The sequence below is a fragment of the Anas platyrhynchos genome, chromosome 1, assembly GCF_047663525.1.
Source record: "Anas platyrhynchos isolate ZD024472 breed Pekin duck chromosome 1, IASCAAS_PekinDuck_T2T, whole genome shotgun sequence".
NCBI lineage: Eukaryota > Metazoa > Chordata > Aves > Anseriformes > Anatidae > Anas > Anas platyrhynchos.
The window spans coordinates 58001801-58017208 of record NC_092587.1 but is presented as its reverse complement, the minus strand read 5'-3'; the positions used below and the strand labels follow the sequence as shown (position 1 = coordinate 58017208).

Genomic DNA, 15408 nt, shown 5'->3' with positions numbered 1-15408 from the left:
TGCATCTTGCTAGCAGTGCTCTGAATACACTGTGGTGCAGTCAGACTGTACTACATACACAAGTACAGCATTCTGCAGAGAAACACTGCAGAACAGTCACCATGCAACTGAACTTTACATATTAAAAGGCTGCACAAGTTTTATTTTGGGGCTGTTTAATTGGGGCTAGTAGACTAAAGCCAACTTATATGTAATATAAGAAGTATTTCCTGTGTCAGTTTTCTGCCAGCAGCTACTGGAGTCTTATTTATAAAAATCTTGCATTAAAGCACATTGTCTGATTTCACCTCTGTAAATATTTAATGAAAGTATTTCATTGTCAAGTAAACTTGTTTCCTCACCTTATTTGAAAGTCAGGATAATCTGAACTGTAACTAACTCTCCCACCTCCCTCTCCACCCATAAGCCCTCAAAACTGACAATCATTTTATGACAATATTTAAGAAATGCTCAGTTTTCTAAAATCGGTTAATTACACAGTTTGGCACGTTGCTTCTCAAACTATTGCATGCTGCAAAACAAAGTATAAATGCATTAAGTGTTTTCAGTATCAGCTGTCAGGACGAGTTAATTTGAACTTCCCCGAAGGGTCTGGAATAAACCAGTTTTCCCAGAGATCAGTGTGAACACTGGGATAGTCCCAAGGTTTATATCTCCCATTCCAGTGAAGTAATTTAGCTTCTTGAAGGAAATGCTCTGAATAACGGGTATCGGGACTCCAGCCTGCATGGGTACATGGAAAAAATAAAAGTTTCTTGTAATGGAAGACACTACACAGTTAAACTTTTGTTTTATAAAAATAAGTCTGATTAGTATGGTTCCACTTAGTTGTCAATAGACAATTATTTGTATGATAGAGCAGCATTTTTTCAATTAACACCTCTAATTCTGCATCTGAAAAATCTGTTTCCTCTCAACAACATCTTGGTATATCTGAGATTCACTAAAAACATTTCTTGTACCATTCATTTTATTATATATAAAGCTATTATTTTTTTTCTCTCAGGATAATTCACCGTTCCCATGTTAATGCTAACTACATGTTGACTACACAAAGACTTCTAGGTTTCCCATGATCTTCTACTCTAGCTGCTAAAAATGTCAGTTTTTTCAGTCTCTGTGACAATATTCACATCTTTACATATTCTTTCCATGGTTTAGGACAATATGTCCTAAACCTATTAGTTGGTCTTCAGTCATGTAGTTTTCTCCTTGGTACTTTTTTTTCCCTTCTTATCCAATTTAATGACTACTAGTTATTTTTGGAAGGGTAAAGCTATTTTATTTGCTTGACCTGTTAAGGTATTTGACAATTACCAGTGGGATATACACACATTCTGCCCTACCCTGAAGCAAGCCGGACTAGTGAGTGTTATAGGAAAAGGAGGAAGCATGGGTTACATAATGTCAGTTTGAGCTATAAGGTAATGTGGTGAGGTAAAGTAATGTAACATCCTACACTGGAATCTTAAAAACTCTCACTTTATTTAGTTCAAACTGCAAATGGTGGAAAGCTAAACTTACCAAGATGCCGTATGTGCCACATAGGATTAATAGCAGAATACTTTCCGTGAAATACAATCAGCATTGGAGAGGTTGCCACACCTCCCCCGAGGGTGCTGCTGTAGAGGTTTTCCCTGCAAAAGAATGAAGTATTCAAAACCTCACTTAGAGTCTTTGGTCCAGAGATCAAAATGTAAGTATTCTGGTAAAATTCAAAAGCATTTTGAACACGCTTATTTTCAGCATACTCTGTTCTAATGCTGTTAATTGCTTGCATTTGCAACTCCAATTCTTGTTGAGTAGATGGTTGCTACCAAGTAAACCCAACATGAAGCCAATTACTTCCACATGCTGCCTGTAGTCTATGAGGCTGGCAAAATCAAAGTAGGAAAAAAAACAACTGTCAACATAAAGGAATTAAACATAATTCATTTTTGTTTGCTAAGGAAATGCACATGCTTCTATGTATTTCACTCTCTCTCTTCATTCCCCTTCGCCTCCCTGCCCAACTTTTAGACCTGTAAGTTAACTTTCGATCAGTTTAGTTGGTATGAACTAACATCTAAAGGATATTAATTTCCTGTGAACTGTGTGAAAATTCCAGGGCTTGAAAAAGCCAAACATTACTGGGAGGAGAGGCAGCAGCCAGATGTCTGGCCACAGGGTGCTTAAGGCCTGGCCAGTCAGCACATGGGAGCATCGTGTCACCTGCCTAGCCCAACGAGGTGGAAACCTGGAAAGTATCAAGAGGGGCTTAGAGGCTACAGAACAACAAAAATCGGAACCTTCAGAACCGTTTCAGCTGCTAACTAAGCAATTTATTTCACTGTCACTTCAAAACCCAGCTAAAAGGAACATGAATGTTTTATTATGATCGAAAATCATATTTGTAGATTAAGACCTGCAGTTAATATTCATGGATTTTTTTCAAGCTCTTAAAAATCAGAGCAATATCTTCTCGTAACGTTACCTAAGCAGAGTGAGACAGACAGGCATTTAGCTTTTTATTCAGTCACATGCTTATCATCTGTGTCTCTCCTGCTTTGTTCTGAAAGTAACCAATAATGGAGGTAGTCCAAAAGCACAAGCAAATCTGTTTCAATTTAGTTTTACTAACAAGAAAACAAGTAAACAAGTTTGCAAATGCAGGTTAGAAACAAACACTGAAAATTAACTGTTTGATTCATTGTGTTCATGACTTATTTGTGGTCAAAGCCAAAAAATTATCTTCATGTCAAGTTTGGTCTGTTTATAGAGAAAGCAGTGTTTTCTATTGGTATTTAACAAGTAGGGTGTCCAATTACTGTTTGGCTGACGTTACAGTGGGGGAGACCCCACACAAACAAGAAAACATTCCTTCTTCTCTAAAGTGGCCTCAAGAAGGGAAGATTTTAAGTGGCTTGGTCCCAAGTGAGGTGGGATCAAAACAAGCCCCACATGGTCTCAGTGTCCCTCAGGATTAAGTGCGGTTTGCAATAAACACAGGACTAATATTCCAGGCGGCATTTTCTGGTACGCTTTCAATCAGATATAACCACATGGAAATTCTTGACCATGAGTTACTTTGGTATCTCACAGAACAAAAAAAAGTTTAAAGTTGCAAACTTTAAAGAGCTTACAAACAGAAAATTATAGTTTTGATACTCAATTTCCAGTTAAGCGCAAAGCTAGGTTTCTCTATACATACTCTACATTTCTTTGCATCCACTTTTCCAACTGCTTTGTAAGCCGCTGATGTTTCCATTCAGTCATGTTAGCAACAATTACGCCAGGATTAAAGGAGCAGGTGCTGGGGCTGATGCCAAGATCTCTAATTGCTTGCTTTCTGTAGTCCAGGAATCCCATGTATGTGTTCTGGGAAGTTAAAAAAAGAAAATTTCAAAGTATGTTTATCCCCTGTGAATCTCAATAAAAGTGAGAGTAAACGCATCTCTATGCTGCTCACACGGAGACTAAGTATGTGCTTCCAAAGCTGAGTTTCTGTGATGATTACCTGTCTCAATTGCCATGTGACGTGGGGCTGAAAGGCAAGGTGTGCCCAGCTACTGAACTGCTTTTCCATGATATTGTCCCACTGGAGGTGAATAAAGTGCTTTCCTCACCACATTTTTTCTTCCTGCAGCTTACTCTAAATTATGTGTCTTTATACTTGTGCAGCTAGAGGGACTGACAGTTTTGGGGAACTCAACTCAGAAATTTGCTTTCAAGTATCTTTGCTGAGTTTTGTTCCCAATTCAACTAATACAAATATCATGTACTCTTGCTTCATTTAATACTCCAGAAGTGCTCACAATCTACTGATAGCAAAATTAACTTAATAAAATACCAAACATAATTTAGTAGAATCCAAAGAACAACAAAGATTTAAACTACTACAGGAAACAACTCTGATAGTACCATATCGTTACAGTTACTACAGAAAGTAGTTCTTAATTACCTGTAAAACTGGTACAAAAAATATGGGGAAAAAAAAAAAACTTTCACTTTGAGGAAAATATATAAAATCATGTTATGCTTATGAGCCAATACATTCATGATTAGAGTTCCAAAATTACACCTTACCTGCATGCCTACACTTCTAACCATTTCATGCGTAGAAGGCAGGTCACAATCATCTGAAAAAGCGGCAGCATGTCCAGGAGCTAACTTAGTCTCATAGAGTTCCTGGATGTCACCTGGTTACACAAAGTTGAAAAGCTTAAGAGTAAGCCTATTCTCTGCTACATAGCTGATAGGATAACTTCTGTTCTCAGTGTTAATTACAAACATATTAATTTTAGGGGATAGCTCAGATGTTAATGAAGGCTGAATTTTGCTATGTGGGAAATTTTTGAGTTTATGTCCCATATATGGGTGTCTATCTTCAGCTATTGCCATCAGTATTCAATACATCCTTAATTTGGTTCAAAAGTCCAAGATCAGCTGAAGCAGCAGCTGATTACACTGTTAAGAAGCTGGTTACAAAGTTATGCATTCAATTAACTCTTATTTGGAGAAAGAGGGCATGGGCAGATGACTTCAATGCCTCAGAAAAGTCTCTTCAATTTCCTGCACGGATCAGTTTTTTTCCTCTGTTCCTGTGTTTGTACCTTGTAGTAAAATACCCAGATTCCCAGTGCTTACTGATAAGCACTGGCCAGCTGAAAGGTGCCTGTCACATTTGTGGCTTCCCAGACTGCCCAGCTCCTTCCTGATGGAGGGAGATAACGTAACGCATGATGCCTCACTCACCATCTGACAAGCACATAACCACTGTGCCAGAAGGATTTCAGGGCCGGTGGGAAGCACAGCACCACCATTATACAGCTATAGCAATTAGGGGAGTCTGCATCCAAACCCCTTCAATCTACTGGCAAGGGTCACAGGTAAGATGAATTAAGTTGGCGGGCCCATTAGCCTGAGGTAGGCCACTCCCCACAGGTAGGCCATGAAAAAGTAAAGCTGCTATTACCAGGAAACCTCAATAAAAGACTAGAAACTGAAAACATTCCTCACACTGCAAAGAGCAGAACTACTGTTTCTGAAAGAAAAATTCTCCAAACTCACCAGCCAGATGGAAGACTTGGGATAGAAATTACATCCCACCTAATAACAATAATGCAAATGGGGCAGCTAGTAATTGTTTAAAAATAACAAGCCTTATCAGGTACTTTGTCCTGATTCTAAATAACTTGTGTTTTTTCAAGAGAAAAAGTGGGGAAAAAAATGTGACGACACACAAAATGTTTCATTCTTACTTACTGTAGGAAATAACTGTCCAACACATAAACAGTCCCAAAGTTAAACCCTGAAACTCCCAATCACTCTGTACCCTATCAGAACTCCCATTCCAGAGACATCTGATAGAGAGCAGTCTCACATTACAGTTAAAACATGAGGAACAGCTGCCAAAGCAGATGCACCCTCCCTCTGCCTCCACTCCCACATGCCCATCTTCATTCCCCTCTTTTGGGCCCTGCGATTACATGGCCCAAGGGTGAGCAAGCAAAGAGGAAAACAAGTTTTGTTGTTTTTTGGTTGGTTGGTTTTGTTTGTTTGTTATATAGCCAGTCTTCTGCCGGGTCAACCAGAAAATGTCAGCTTATTTCACAGCTGCACAACTGTAGGTGTGATACAAGAGAGGTAACAGGAGCTGCCTGCGGACAGGAGAAGCCACTTCCGTAGGCAGCAGCCTACCATTAGCTGTAATGTAAAACTACACCTCTATCCTGTGGTTCCAGAAACACTATCAGCTGACAATCTGACACCCCTAATGAAAGAGAAAGTCCTACCTCTCCTCTTTTACCAGTCACCCCAGTCGTTTCTGCTGGAGCACTGCCTTAAGTCATGGCAGGAAGCTAGTTCAGGCTGAAAGGAATCACCTTTCTGGGGAAAGCTGGTGCAGGCACATGAGGGAGGGATGCAGGTGAAGAGGTGGGGTCAGCTTAAAGTGTTTATGCAAATGGAGTGTAAATGAAGACTTAAGAACCTTACAAAAAGTTAATTATTTCTGTTAATGACTGAGGACAGAATAACAAAACCAAAAAGCAGAGATAACCAGTAAGCATACATGTTGAAGAAAATGTAATAAGTTATTGTAAAAGAAAATGAGACAGGCAGAGAAAATCAATTATATTTTATAAAGCAGCTCATAGTAGAGCAGCATTTGTGGGAATTTGAATGCTAGCAGGAAACACAAATCACACTTAACTACATACTACAGCATCCAAGTGAAAACCATGATACCTTATCTTTCAGCAACTGACCGAATCCAATTAAAATGAAACCCATACAGTTGATTTTGATTAAAATCAACTATCAAAAACACATATGAAGAGGTTTTCTTCAGAATTTCCTTTAAATACATAAACAGAAATTTTGTAGTTTTCCCAAGTACAATGCTCCTAGAATTTTCCTCACTTTCCATTATACTCTTGTATCTCCAGACAACTATAAAAGCTGAAGTAACTTTAATCCTAATTCTGCTGGAAACTGCTTTTTGGATGTCAGCTTACCTTGAACAATGATATCATCATCCAAATATATGACTTTCTCATGTTTCTGGATAAGCAAAGGAAGATAAAATCGAACGAAGTTCAGCTGTTAAACAGGGGGAAGAAAAAAGGAAATACTAAGTGTTAAAGCAGTTTAATGCATTAGTCTCTCTTTACTGACTAATAAACTATTAGTTCTTTTACTGACACGCTCAGAACTGGACACAGTATTCCAGTGCTGATGGTACAACAAAACACCAGCAAATCAGCTTCTTCTGACAGCTGGTAACATTTAGGTTAGTCTTTAGTCTCTGACTTAACCTTAGACATAGCAGAATGCAGCCAACTCAGCATCATGGAGACACAAGAAGCACTAGTGTATCTTTCCTCTGATAAATTGTAAATATATTCTTAAATATATAACACATTCAAAACACCAAGTTTATACCACCAAATAGGTGAGGTGCCAGCAAGACAGAAAACTTGCAAGGAGCTTGTTACAATGCACTTTTCCTTCTTGAGTGACAGCTTAGCATTTGGACCTGAAGTGTTTTTTGCAGGGTTGCACCCCTCCTCTGTAGTGGAACAGAGACTAGGACATTTAAAAACCTGTAATGTGCATTAAATTCTTGAAAATGTGTTGTGTGGTGTTTGTTTACTCACAGGCTGCAGTAGTTCAGGACGTGCTGCATCTTGCCTGATTTTTCCCTTTAGTACCATGGGATTGAATTCCACAACTTTAAATTTTATTTCTTTCAGTTTAGAATTTTCAATCCATTTTCTGTGATTAAAAGAAGTAATAAAAGAAATATTTAGCAGGTGGAGAGTACTTCCAGCGTTAACTCAGACTCACAGGAAAATAAGAGGCTTTGGAAACTCACTTCATCTATCCTACCCCAAGACAAAATCACTTATGTCTACACCTATTGCACACAGACATTTGTTTAACCTGAAATAAAAAAAAAAAAAAAAAGTGCCAAAACCAGAGACTCCACACATTGTACAAGCAACCCATTTTACACCTTTGTGATCACTAAATATTATTTCCTGGACTTTCATGCTATGGTTAAAGACCATTTTTTTCTTATCCTATCTGCTATGCTTTTAAAAAATAGGTCAGTCTTCTCGTTTTTACAGTTTTATGTCCTTCAAGATGACTGTCACATATTCACAGTTTAGTGGAGGAATTTTTTTTTTTTTCAGACTAATTTTTTTCAATATTTTGTCAGATTTCCTGTCATTGTTGCTTGATGTTCGACTGACCTCTCTTCTAAATCTTTCCTGAAGTAAGGCACATTAAACTAAATGTCATACTTTTTCTGATGTGGTAGAAATGCCTAGGAGCTCAGAAACTGTTTTCTCACATCTCCAGAGGTCATATATATCCCCAACTATATTTCACTATGAAGCATGCCTTCCGCTTCCTTTTTTTTTTTTTTTGCACAACAGTGTCATCAGTTATAGTAGTGTAGGTTTCAAAACGAGTGTGTCAAAGAATATGGGGTCTCCAAATTCATACTAAGTGAGCATACAGACAGCATCTATCCCTCCACTCCCGTTCTCTCACTATAATCACAGTTAATAAAGCTTCTGTGTGGCCTACCATAAATTGTACTTGTTATTATGCACTTGGAGTCCCCATATTATCTAGCAAGTGCTAACAAACTCTTGCTTCACCTTGAGTCAACAAAATTAGCAATTTCCACCTCTACTGAATTTCATCATGCTTTACAGCTCATTTTTTCAACTCATTTGGAGTTTGTTTTCAGCTCATCATTGTTACTCAATATATCTTCCCTCTCTTCCAACTCTGCGACAACTGTAGAGTCATAGAGAACATTCTCCATTCTATTCTCTAGGTTACTGATGGACTGGATTGGAAAAACTCTCTCTGGAACCCCACTTATCACATCTTTTCACTTTGACATAAATTGTAAGTACACAAGCTACAGAAGCAGAGGCAAGAACTGCTTAAAAAAATCTTTGAATCTTTGGTTCACACCTTCCCTCTCTCATTTCCCCCTGTTTTAGAGAATGTCTGCAAAAAAACACCCAAACATGCTTTCATTACTAGCTTCTTTGGGCCTCTATTTATAACATTTACCCATCTCCTTTACCTGAAATTAGCTTTAGACAGCAGGCTTTTCTGCTCTGAAACTAAAGACACAGCTTCATATGAGCTGCATGCAGTGCCACAAAATGGGCTTGTGACAAGTAAGCATGTACATGTATGCACTTACTTACCTTACTACACACTCTCTTCTGCAGCTGATCAACAAAAGGCAAAAAGGCAGAGATACAGGCATGTTATGGTTATTTCATACCCCTTTACGACAGCAAGTGCCTTAAGGAGGGTACAATGATCCTTTTTCCTGTGTGTAGGGAATCCTGGGGACAGCTACCAAGACACTACTTAAAAGGAAGTACTTTCTTCCTACAAAAGGAAGAAACATTTCCTGGAAAGTCCTCCAAAGCTTATGCTCATGCTAAGGAGAACCACAACCTGGTCCTAATTACAGCCTGAAATAAAATAAAGCACTCATATACCGAATATGAGGGATGGTGTTCTTCAGCCCAACTATGTAGAACAAAACATTAGCCTCTGTGTTGCTGTAGATGCTACTGATTGCTGCTATAGCTGCACCCATTCTGCCTGCAGCAGCACAGATTACGACTGGGATTTCTTCTTCCATTTCCTCAGGACTCTCCAAGTCAACTGCAAGAAACAAAATTATGCATTATAGTAGAAAATTGAGAATCTTTTTGTATCACTTCTGGGTCATAAGAGTGAGCTCATAGTTCTATAAACAGTGGAATCATATCACATTCACTTCACTTCCTTCCCACATCCTTTACACATCCACATCTGCCAAGGCACACAGCGCGAGCTGTCACTAATCCAGAACTACATGCAGGCTGACTTAGATGCTTCCAAACAGAACACAGAAAAGTGTTATCTGTATCTTCTGCTCCACAGGAGAACAAATCACCCTGTTCTCCATGTTGCTGCTTACTCCCACGAAGCCTAAAGAAGTTTGAATACCTTTGAGACTTCTACTTCTCAGTTATATTTAGTACAAATTGAACAATTGGCTCCAAAATTATCAAAGAAAGGAGGTAAAACGAAGGAGCTAGTATAATGGAAGAACATGTATACCACATGGTGTAGTGGAAGAGCATGAGCTTCACTTCCTTGGGAAGCAGGCTAGAAAGGAATAGTGCAAAATTTTGTACCACCAGGAAGTTGCTAATGATAAAAGAGAAAAAAATCTGAACAGTACTGAAACAGCTCACATCACTGATAAGGAAAATTTGTACCCCTAGCACTGACTAACTTACAGAACTTGTATGAATACATTTATAATGGTTAAAACATATCCATTAAACTCATAACAGCCCAACAAAACCATACTGAATAGAAATGGTTTATACTAAGACAAAATTTGTTTATCTTAGGAACAGTGAATAAGCTATTAGTATAAACACTACATACTAGTCCAACCATACCAACCCAAGCGGGTTTTTGTTACCACAAATATTCCAGCAAGAACTTCTGCTGAAAATTATATAATTGATAATACTTTGATGATCCATCTGACATCAACAAGTAGGCCAAGCATATTCCCAAGGGACAAGTTCTGACTGAAGTTTGTTATCACTTGGCAACTCCAATAGTATTCTTAAATAAGAATATCCACCAGCATCTGCATCAGTGACATCTGGATAAAACTGTGAATCGGGATGACAATTCTTAATTGTACTATCAGTCTCCTACTATTTTATTTGAAGTGGCTCATCTGCTGCAGGGCAAACAGGCTTAATAATAACAAGAAAAATATATGTTAAATGAAGAGGTGAGAAACATCAAACAGGAACATAAATGAAATGGAAGTCATTTACCTGCTTCATTCTTTAATGCAGATGGCACTTTGTGAACTTTGTTGTACAGAATTGCACATACAGTTAAGACAAGAAGCAACAGTAAGATCTGGTTAACTGAAAAAAAGGAAGAATGTGTTAACAATCACTCTAAAAACTAGAATACTCATTGTACCTTTTTAAAATCAAATTTGCAATTAGTACATATCAAAACCTGTATTTGCTGTCTTTTTTTTCTCTTTTCTCTCACTATTTGATCAAATTAAAAACATTATGCTAAAAATGTAATGATATCTCTGTCCTTTTACAATTATTTCCAACTATCTGATTTTCGTGGATTGTTTGCTCACTCATTAAGTACACACGGGTTATCCATAATATCAAAGTAATGTTTCTAAGTATTACTAGAATCCTGGAACTTTCTTTCATTGGCTACATCATGGGACTTCAAGAACTAATTATTTTACCTAGCTTTTTCCTTCTCTCATACTTCCTTCAGACCCAAATAAAATTTTATTTGATTTCAACATGCAGATCTTCAAGGTATATTTGAGCAAAACTCTAACAGTACTAGAAAAATGAACCCAGCATGCCACTGAAACCAGGTATGTTCCAAAAATATTTGAGAATACATAAACATTTTGATACTGTAATTAGTAAAGTCAAAACAAAACATGCAAAAGCAAAGACCTTACTGTATATTGTGATTTTCTAGTTCCTACCAGATTATCTTGGACAAGCCTAAGCCATCCAACATTAACCAACCATGAGCTGTTAACCAAGACAGCTCAATGATAGGACAGGGAAGGAATATGCTACCATCACCGACAGTTACCTTGATGATGGAGTTCTTTGGGTTGACTTCATTACTTTGTACCATCGTAAAGGTGATGGTAGATATTCAAGGCACGCAAAAGAGCAAAGGGAACAAAGTTTTGAACTGTTTGAGTCAAAAGGGCCAATTAACCAGAACTGGGCATGAGAATAAGTTGAAATTGGTATGCATGCATCACCAAACCTGCACTTGTTTAAATCAGCTGAGGAAAGTGCCCATTCACTTCAGTGATATTTTGGTTGTATAACTGAAGACTCACAGCCGTCCATTTTCAGTCATTGATCACAACAGGTGATGAGAATCCCAAATTTCTCAAGGCCACATTTCAATATCGAGTATGAACAGCATTAACGTGCAGAGTTCTGTTTAAAAAGTCCGGTTGGGTGCTCCTGGCACAGCCCACATGAAACTGGCAGCTACCTGCACTCAGTCTCATGCAGCAAGTAGTGAGTAATATTAAATTAATAGGATTTATTGCTGTACTTATTGCTGATTTAGTTTACAGGAAAATATTTATTTTGATAATAAAAGTTAAGTATAATTTAGCAAAACTAGTTATAAATTTGCATGCAACTGTTACAACAGTTTTATGATAAATTGCATTTGACATCTCTGCCCTCTTTTAAAAATACATATTTTAAATGTTTTTAATCTTTCTTACTTTTCTTTAAAAGAGCCATATGTTCTGTTGGATATGAACTGTGGTCTGTAGTAAAATTTAAAAATAAAAAAGAGAGAGAGAGGGAAAAATCATGAATACAAGCAGTGAACACTAGTTAAATATTTCAGGGATAAGGTTTAGCATTATCAACCAGTAAAAGCATTCTATCTTTGTAAATAACTTTCTTGCAACAAATAACTAATATTTTGAGCCAGAGCTATTAGATATTTTAATATTCAGCCTATTAATAGACTGAAATTAATTGTTTTAATACATTCAGTCCAATCAGCTACACCAGTAATAACTATGATTTTTAACACATTTTAAAATAATGTACAAAAATTATAAAAACACCAACTGGTTCAATTTGTAAATACATCTGCCTTTATATCTGATCTCACCTAAAACATAAGAACAATCATGAATACTAAGCTTTTGCTAGCATACAGTTCCCAAACACATAGGTATCATACATTGGAGCAGTGACTCTCAGACCATGAGAAAATTTTAGAGTAATTGTGAAAAGATTTTCTAAGAGAAGTGTCCTTCCCGCAACAGTAAAAGGGGAGCTTGTGCAAAATGGCTTGTATTTAAGCACATCTGTGATGCTTAAGATAAAGAAGTAGCCTTCCCTAAAACTGTACTTCTAAGCAAGGCGTGAGAATGGCCATGACTTTGTACCATAGAGGAAAGAACACAATCCCTAAAATTGTGGAAAAAGGACAACATTCACGTAAGTTCTGGCAGCAGTAGTATTATTTATGAAAAAAAAAAAACAACAATAAAAACCACCATCAGAGGTTGGGGCAGGAGTGAAGGATCACACTGAACTGTGTGATCTAACTCTTATACTATTGTAGCTATCTTCAAGATCAAAACCCATTTTTCCTGTTTACATACATACAGATATGCTACAGTATAGACAAGGAAACACTGCAGTTTCTATCCACGTATTAAAATGAAGTTCATTCTCATTCCTTGAGAAGGAACACGAAACAGCAGAAATTCTTGAAACCTGAGTCACAAAAATGAGCACCCCTCATTGGTTAATGCTGCTGGTGAGGGAGCATCCTGAATTAGCCTCTACTTTGACTAACAAGTAAAATGGAAATAAAAACATAAATAAAGCTAAGATGTGGCTTTGTTTACAAACCACTTACATTTGCATATATTTAGATCCCAACAGATGACTAAATCGTAGAGAGAGGAATATTTCTGCGATTCCTTTCACATCTGCAGTACTTGTCTGCATTCCAGCAGCTCTCTTCATGTGGCATTAATTTACATAGATATGAAAACAACCTTATCAGTTGAAATAAAAAAATATATGCTGCTTAGAAATCCCTTCTCTTGCACATTACACAAGTATTGTAGTCTTAGCCATTTAAAAGCTTATTCATTTAGATAAGGAGAGAGACAACAGAAAACCCTACACTTGTGGAATAACTTTTTAGCCTCACTTAAGCCAGTAGCAATTTTCACTGACTTCAATAGAGCTGACTACAGCCTTTTAACTAAATTTGTAACAATAGTCACAAATAACACTGATGATCACGGCAAAATGAAAGTTGGATAGTCACAGCCTCATGATCTCTTCAGAGATGATTAAATCAACATATATTGAACCATGTTTTAAATTTTAAAATCTAAACACAGAAAGTTTCATATAAGAAAAGTTTGAATTCCAAAACCACAAAGTTCCTAAGTCTCAGCAACTCAGATTAACTAGTCATTGCTTTTTAAAGAAAGGAATATTTATTCTCCTATAAATATTTACTCATTTTTTTTCCTGAATTTAGACATTAGTTCCTAGAACCTGGCAGTCCCTAAGTCAGTTGCTAAATCCTGTCATAAAACAAGGGGCTGCAGAAGGGAAAGCTCAGAAACATGACATTACTGCTCAGATATTTCCTGCTTAATTAGTCTTTTTACCTCTTCAAAGCAGCACAGTATTCGGGACTTCTTTCTCCTGAAGAGCTTTTTACTTGGATCCTAGATAGCCCACAGATGTAAGCACTCTTGCCAAAGCTTCCTTGCCCATCGTCCTCCTTTAAAGTCCCCTGTACAAGGGCCTTACAGGGCACAGAAACAGTTTTAAGATTCGATTCCTTTTTCAAACTCTTCAAAGTTTACTTTGGAGTTGTGCTGGTTTTCTTTTCTCTCTGCTGCTGAGGAATAGCAGAGAGTCCAGACGCGGCACTGAAGGAATGAGAGCCCATAAACCACTTCCAGATGTGCTGAACGATGATGCAGCCCTAGATCTGGCAAACTTGCCTTAGAGCTTCATCTAGCAGATTGCGAACAAATCCCACAAGACAAAAAGTCTTAAGGGGGTGGAGGAAAGAGAAGGAAGCAAACCGTTCCAGAAGTTACTTCAACAGTCTAGTTGCAGGTTAGGTTTCTAGTCATTATTTGTGGTAAATGTGAATAAATAACTAGTGTGCAAGAGCCAAACAACAACATGCCAAAGTCAAAATGAAAGCCAAGTTTTTTTTAGTGTCTGTTTGCACAGTTGTTGCAAATATGAAATGGAGCAAAACTTGCAAAATTCAACTGAGCATGCACTCTGACTTGAGTTGTATCATCCCCAAATCTCTGAGAAATTAATCTGAACACATGGGTTTGGTTTGGATTCAGATGGACGATAGATTAAGGTATCATGTAGATGTTAATATTCTGTTTGTTGATACTCTGTCTCCCAAATGCCCCTGGAATGCTTCTGCACTTTTATTTCTATCTCACTTCTTTTATTCCAATTCTCTGCCTCCTTTCTAGGAGCCTTCCCCTTACACGCTAAAGCAGTTTTATCACAAGACTTTCATCACTGGTGAAAGGAGGAAGAATACACCTTAAATTCTGTTTCACATTTCTGGCATGAGACAGCACACAACTTATGAAGAGTAAGTTAAAATGCAGGGTTTATTTTTAGAATTTTGACTAAGATTTTTGTTCCACTCCCAGGATCTGAAAACGTGGGCTTTTAACCATATGTCTCAAATATGCTTCAAGGGTATTATCTGTGTCTGATTTACTACAGAAACCGATCCTTTTGCAGAGCTGCTTGTTGGAAAAATACATGAAGAGCAGTACAAGGAGTTGCATGCTTCGTGCAGATGGTCGCAGCCATCACTTTTTCTGTTGCGTGGTACTTTTTATACAGGATTATGTTCGTGTTCATCGAAATCCACCTGTTTTATTAGTGTCCCTTGCACTGTGCGTGCACACTGCTGAGCTCTGAGGTGCGTGTGGCAGCAGCGTGGGGACCACCAGCTCTCCCCACACTGCCAGCAGCGCCTTCTCCAGGTTTCCCTTGAACCCAGGCATTTACAGCCTCACTGAACGCCCTGATCACAGAGGGAACAGCCCTGCTCCCACCCCACTGACCGAGATCTCCAGCTCGACACAACCCAAACCTCGACTTCTTATCTTAACACCTCACTCCCCTCACAGGGCGATACCCAGGGCGCTCAGTTAAGCCTGAGGGGCCGCTCCTGAGGATGGCACCACCACAAACAGCACCCGAGGAGCCGCGGCCACCCCGCGCCCCTTCACCTCCC

General features: G+C 38.1%; 1 protein-coding gene across 3 annotated transcripts; it reads right to left on the bottom strand.

Moving 5' to 3' along the window:
* Nucleotides 1-138: 138 nt before the first annotated feature.
* On the bottom strand, nucleotides 139-15394 carry GLT8D2 (glycosyltransferase 8 domain containing 2). Of its 3 annotated transcripts, XM_072038492.1 has the most exons (11): nucleotides 13784-15394; nucleotides 13012-13153; nucleotides 11852-11896; nucleotides 10377-10472; nucleotides 9024-9192; nucleotides 7140-7257; nucleotides 6498-6582; nucleotides 4066-4178; nucleotides 3191-3357; nucleotides 1525-1637; nucleotides 139-723 (listed from the first exon to the last, which is right to left on the bottom strand). In XM_072038492.1, the coding sequence occupies exons 3-11, from the start codon at nucleotides 11868-11870 to the stop codon at nucleotides 551-553; spliced, it is 1053 nt and encodes a 350-aa protein (XP_071894593.1). In that variant the 5' UTR covers nucleotides 11871-11896; nucleotides 13012-13153; nucleotides 13784-15394; the 3' UTR covers nucleotides 139-550. The 3 variants fall into 3 exon arrangements, with proteins under 3 accessions (XP_071894593.1, XP_005028739.1, XP_038024754.1); XM_005028682.6 differs by lacking the exon at nucleotides 13012-13153 and having other exon boundaries at nucleotides 13784-15392; XM_038168826.2 differs by lacking the exons at nucleotides 11852-11896; nucleotides 13012-13153 and having other exon boundaries at nucleotides 13784-15392.
* Nucleotides 15395-15408: the final 14 nt, after the last annotated feature.

Bases quoted from the DNA above. Each gene is read 5' to 3' on its own strand.
- GLT8D2 (XM_072038492.1), bottom strand. The intron at 9,193-10,376 runs GTAAATGACTTC...TGTTTCTTGCAG, and splicing joins TGCATTAAAGAATGAAGCAG to TTGACTTGGAGAGTCCTGAG. The intron at 724-1,524 runs GTAAGTTTAGCT...GTACCCATGCAG, and splicing joins GTGGCACATACGGCATCTTG to GCTGGAGTCCCGATACCCGT.